Source organism: Benincasa hispida, chromosome 6, assembly GCF_027475165.1.
Source record: "Benincasa hispida cultivar pf3 chromosome 6, pf3_genome.v1.1, whole genome shotgun sequence".
NCBI lineage: Eukaryota > Viridiplantae > Streptophyta > Magnoliopsida > Cucurbitales > Cucurbitaceae > Benincasa > Benincasa hispida.
The window spans coordinates 11,726,201-11,731,750 of NC_143483.1; the positions used below are offsets into that span (position 1 = coordinate 11,726,201).

The window sequence follows — 5,550 nt, forward strand, 5'->3', positions numbered from 1 at the left end:
ATCACTCCTACAATTGGTATTAGAGCGGGTAGCTTTTCTACGTAATTTATTTTTCAAGGATCTTATTGATATTTTGAAAAATTATTTAAAAGCTTAATTAGAGTTTTATAACAACTTTAGAAAATTATTGTGTTGATAGACCCTCATTCTTTGATGGAAATAGAAATTATGATATATGGGAAAATAGAATGAAAAAATTTATGCTTGCTATGGATTTCAATGTTGTGCATGTTTGTGAGCATGATTTATCTAAATTGAAATTGAATAATGAGTTGCTCACGTTTTGAAAAATTACATTTTGAATATGCGTATGATATTTGGCACTTTCTTGATAATATGTATAGCGTAGAAAATTCTCTTTGTAGTACTAATGATTTATTTTGATGTGAAGGAGAATTATAATTCTCAAACTCAAGGAAAGTCCATAAATTAGAAAAAGAAAAATGTGATGGATTCTTTGTGCTTAATGGCTCATTCGAATGAAGATTCCGGTGATGAAATGAGGTAAATAATAAATTCCTTTCCTATGATGAGCTATATGATGTTTTTGAAGATATGCAATATGATTTAGAAAGAAAAAAAACTTTAAATATCTAAAACTACCAAAGAAGTTTAAGGCTCCTCTAGGGTTTTCATAATTAAAATTACAACAGAAATCTCTCCCCCTTTTGGAATCAATAAAAAACGATTAAATCTCTTTAGAACTACGAAAAATTATTTAAAATTGAGAAAGGATCGGAGAATTCAGTTGTAGCTTATTTAGAATCTTAAAATCTATATATATTAGAGGGCAGTTTCGAGAAACTAAAACCCTGAATCATGCGAGGAATAGAAAGTTTGTCATAGTTATTAATACGTTCAGTTCTTTGCTATTCTTCAAATCCAAACCCTCAATTTTGCTATCTGGTCTAATTTTTCAGAAAAAGAATATAACTATTATTATAGTACACCCATCAACTTAAATTTTTATTTCATTAGGTGATTGAATATAGTATTCGGGCATATGACCATATGTTCAAAATTCACGTTCTATCATTATTTCTTTCTCAATTAAATTGATTCTTTTAGACTAATTAGTAATTGGTAATTTAACCATTAGTACTCATACAAAAACAATGTACAATATGCACATTTCTTTTCGAGGGCAATCCAATATCAATAGCATGTTTTGACTTGAAACAATTCTATTTGGAGTGACGTAATTTATTTCATATTATTATATTTGAGGTTTACTCTCTTACCATAGTATATTAGACATTTGTAATCATCACATCTTCAATCTCAAAATTATTTTCAGTAAACTTAACATTATGCTCTTTATTAAGAACAGAATCTTCCCAAACAAAATAAATTAAGTTTTTCCAAAACAAAATGATTCTCATATGCATGCATGTCTCCATCTTTTATCTTGACTTTTACATTATGCAAACTGATTAATAAAAATGAAAATAAAAAATCCCCATCTCACCAAATAAAATCTATGTTGCTTGATAAATGAAGAATTTGGCTATGGCAACCCAAATTAGTTCCACCATTGTTGAAGGAGCTCTTCAAATCCTCAAATCCATGCACCAACAATAATAATCAGACCTAGAAATCTCCAACATTTGTTCTGGACTCATCTTTTGAAGCTCATTTTCCCTCCAAATAGCAAAATTGTTTTTGTTCTGTGGGTCAGAAGCCATTGGATTGTTCTCTATCCTATGAACTTGTGATCTCATTCTCTTGTACAATCTCATTCCCACAATACATTCTTCATAAGGATCTTGTATCCCATTTTGAAGATCAAATCTACAATTAAAACATTCTTAGTTACTCATTTTTATATGTGGAGAAATGACACATATAAAAAAGACCGGAAAAACTATAATATGGAAAATTTTTTAGTACTATTGTAATACCGACTTATTTCTTACATTTACATTTTGACACATCAAGAGATATTATCTTATTTTATGGCTCTTAATATTTTTTTAATAACAAAAAATAATAGAATTAGGGTTGTTTGGAATCATTGTACAAAAAATGTTTTCAAAAGAATCATTTTTATTTAAACTCTTTTTGATAAAAAAAATTGTTTAAAATACATTTTTAGAGTGTTTCAAAAGCTATTTTGAGTGGTTACCAAATACTTCATTTTTTTAGAAAAAAAAAAAAAAAACTTATTTTCAAAATAAACACTTGAAAATTTAAACCAAATACACCCTTAGAGTATAGTGCTCTAGAAAACTTCCCAAAAAATAGTTTGTTTAAAAAGGGTAGCTTACCCTAGATAGACTTGAGCTAGATACTTGAGTGAATTGCAAAGCTTGCTCGTTTTCATCAACGGTGGATAATTTGCTATGTCCCTGTGGATATTTGATTTTTGAAAAATAAGCTTATAAACAATACTTTCACCAATTATGAGCAATTTCTTTATTTTGTTATTCACTTTTTATTCATATTTTCAAAAATCAAGTCAAGTTTTAAAAGCTGTTTTTGTTTTTAGAATTTGAATAGGAATTTGGGTATTCCATCTAAAATACAATAAAACCCATAATTGAAATATTGAGAGGAAACAAACATAAATTTAAAAGCAGAAAACCTAAGAACAAAACCTAAATGTTTAGAACCAATCACTTCTACATCAAAGTGTTAAAAGGGTTTCAATTTTTTTTTAAAAAAAAAGCTTTAGTGTATCGATAAATGTTAGAAGTTCGATTGTCATGAAATTGACATTTTAATCTTTATATGAAATTTAAAAGCTTAAGTTAATAGATTACGATAAATTTAAATATTTTATTGAGAGGAATTTACCTTATCATGACGGATGGATATCCGATTTGTAGTCGTTTGAGATCATCTTCGACACAGTGACCCACAAGAACCCTAGCGTTCTCACCTCCATTGTAGAGAATGTCTTGAATTTTCTTTTGCACTTGCTTCATCAGCATTGCATCTCGAATGTGTTCTGGACGAATTCCCGTCGTTTCAAACCTAATATTAATTTTTTACATATCAAAGGTTAAATCATTTTAATTTTGTATCTTATATACTAGAGCAAATTCATTTCTCCAAGAAAGGGAAGATTTAATATAGGTTAAATTATAACAAAGTTCCTAATATATTTCTATTGTTTATTATTACTAGGTTAAATTACAAAATTGATTCAGAGAGTTTAAATATAGTTCATATGGTTTGATTAAACCTCAAGTATTATTTAGGGTTCAATCAACAATTGAAACTATTTATGAGATATTATCAAACGATAATGACTAAATTCTAACGTCTTCTGAAAAAACAAAAAGAAAATCAGACGTAGGGATTGTATATTCCTACGTTCAAAAAATTATAGAGTACTTTAGTCCTGAATTACGTTTGAGAATAGGTTTCTATTTGGTCCCATAATTTAAAAAAATTGACAGTTTAGACTCGACTTTTAAAAAATGGTTCTAAAAGTAAAAAAAAAAAAGGAGGAGTAATATTTGACTTGTAATTAATTTAATTAATTAAGTTACCTATAATTTGTGACAGGAATTATGGGCTTGACATAGGTATAGAAGATGACATTTTCGGTCTCATCAATAAGGCAAAGCTTGGCGCATATGTCCAGCGAACCATCACTGCCCCCACCTACATATTTGCAAGCTAACGCCACGGCGCCCGACCCTCGAGTTCTTCCACCATCCATGACGGTCGAACCATCACGAATTCCCATGTTGGCGAAACGACCAAGAACTCCCTGATATCCCAAACAGCCATATATATATCAAGATTTTAGAACCAACCAAGTCTTCATGCTCTTTAATTAGAAACTATTTTACTTAGTTTTCAAAACTTGGCTTGATCGGTGAACAATAGATTAACAAAGTAAGAAATTTAGAAGTGCATGAAAGGGGTGTCTATAGGCTTAATTTGTCAAAAACTAAAAACGAAAAATCAAATAGTTATCAAACGAGACATTAGTTAATTAAATGTCAATCGATGATTCATACCGGATTTACAGCCGAGAATTGACATCTTTCTTGGTGGAGCCTTTGTGAGTAAGAACTGTCAAGGATGGCCAAGCAAAACTTGCATCCTCGTGTGGCAAAGATGTTTCTGCATTCTTGTTTTGGCAGTGGCCCTAATAACAATACAACGAAATCAATAACGTATAATTCATTCGCTTAAGCTTTTAACATGATATTAGAGTATAAAATTCAGTTGAGTCGTCCACAATTTTTTAAACCCCATGAAAAAAAATGTTAGAGTATTAATATAATTAAATTTAGGTTCAAATACCATTTAGGATCTCTAGTAGAGACTATATGAAATACAAATATATATTTCCAAAATTAATAAAGGAAAAGTCAGTAAAGACTATTTTTTCGACAAACTAACTCCTTAAATCTAGACTAAATTGGACACTTTAGAGTAGAAGAACTAAAACTTAAATTACAGAGACTAAAATGATAATATTTTGACTTTAAAGTATACTATAACTCACCGGCTTAAAATTTTGACTATTATTGAACATAAGATGAGATCCTCTAGATTCAACTTTCATTAGACTTTGGCTTACTTTCTAATTATAAGTTCCACAAAAAGCTCTATGTGGGTATGTCCCAAAGTTCTTTCTTTTAAGTTCAAAAATGAATTATTAGGAGAATTTGTTAGTAGGAAATTATGCTGGATTTTGGGTGACATACCAATAAGATGTTCTCTAAGAGAATCAAGAGATCTACAATGTTTCTTGCAAATGGCACAAGTGGGTTCATGATGTGAGTGAAAAGAAGTCCTCATATGATCTACCAAATGCTCTATCTTGTTGAATTGCCTGAAACAAGCTGCACACTTGTGCCTGTTTCATACACAAACCAAACATTTTAATTTGTGTTCCAAAATTTATAGAATGCAACAAACAAACATGCAAAGAGAAGCAGAAGCATAGTTTAATTGACATGAAACATATATTCTTGATCAAGAAGTTAGAGATTTGAATCTTCCACTCTCAATTATTGTTAAAAAAAAAAAACATACAAAGAGATAGATGGAGAGAGAGAAACCTTGATGTCTCAAGTGAATGATCCATTTTTCTCATAAAATAAACAAATTCTTGGGAGCCCAAAATAATGGATTATGGAGATGATTTAGAAGGGTTTTTGATGGGAGAAAATGGGAGTGAAGGAAGCTATTATATAGTGAGAATTTAGGATTCTTTTGAAGCTTTTTTAGGGTCAACAACAAAGTATATTCTAATAATGAAAATTGGGTGGCTGGAACAAAAAAAAGTTGGGCCCTCCATAAAGAAGAACAAGAATATTTTTGAATTAGCTAGCTCTTTTTACCAAGGTCAACTCATAAAAATTGCATCTTTACCTAGATTTGAATTTAAATATTATCATGTGTAGAAAGGAAGTTAGTTACTTAGGAGAAGGTTGATTATGCATTTGTTATGACCTTGTTAATGAGTTAAACTTTGGTCATTAATAAAATTGGAGAAAATACCTTTTCGTTTTTCTAGGTTTTATCCTAGTTTTCACTTGGTCCTAGGTTTTAAGATGTTACTCTTTTACCTTCTAAGTTTTG

At 29.7% G+C, this 5,550-nt stretch overlaps 1 protein-coding gene across 2 annotated transcripts; it reads right to left on the bottom strand.

Annotated features, from left to right (window-relative positions):
* Nucleotides 1–1,274: 1,274 nt before the first annotated feature.
* Nucleotides 1,275–5,128, bottom strand: LOC120080308 (uncharacterized). Of its 2 annotated transcripts, XM_090314895.1 has the most exons (7): nucleotides 5,028–5,128; nucleotides 4,671–4,822; nucleotides 3,975–4,105; nucleotides 3,498–3,721; nucleotides 2,797–2,976; nucleotides 2,268–2,348; nucleotides 1,275–1,791 (listed from the first exon to the last, which is right to left on the bottom strand). In XM_090314895.1, exons 1-7 carry the CDS (start codon nucleotides 5,060–5,062, stop codon nucleotides 1,551–1,553), a joined length of 1,044 nt encoding a protein of 347 aa, XP_090171021.1. In that variant the 5' UTR covers nucleotides 5,063–5,128; the 3' UTR covers nucleotides 1,275–1,550. The 2 variants fall into 2 exon arrangements, with proteins under 2 accessions (XP_090171021.1, XP_090171022.1); XM_090314896.1 differs by lacking the exon at nucleotides 2,268–2,348.
* Between the last annotated feature and the right edge of the window lie 422 nt (nucleotides 5,129–5,550).

Excerpts from the sequence above, each read along its gene's own strand:
- LOC120080308 (XM_090314895.1), bottom strand. The coding sequence starts at position 5,062 with ATGAGAAAAATGGATCATTCACTTGAGACATCAAG. Across the intron at positions 3,722-3,974 it reads AATTCTCGGCTGTAAATCCG|GGAGTTCTTGGTCGTTTCGC; the intron begins GTATGAATCATC and ends TTGGGATATCAG. Across the intron at positions 1,792-2,267 it reads CTAGCTCAAGTCTATCTAGG|ATTTGATCTTCAAAATGGGA; the intron begins GTAAGCTACCCT and ends TTTTAATTGTAG.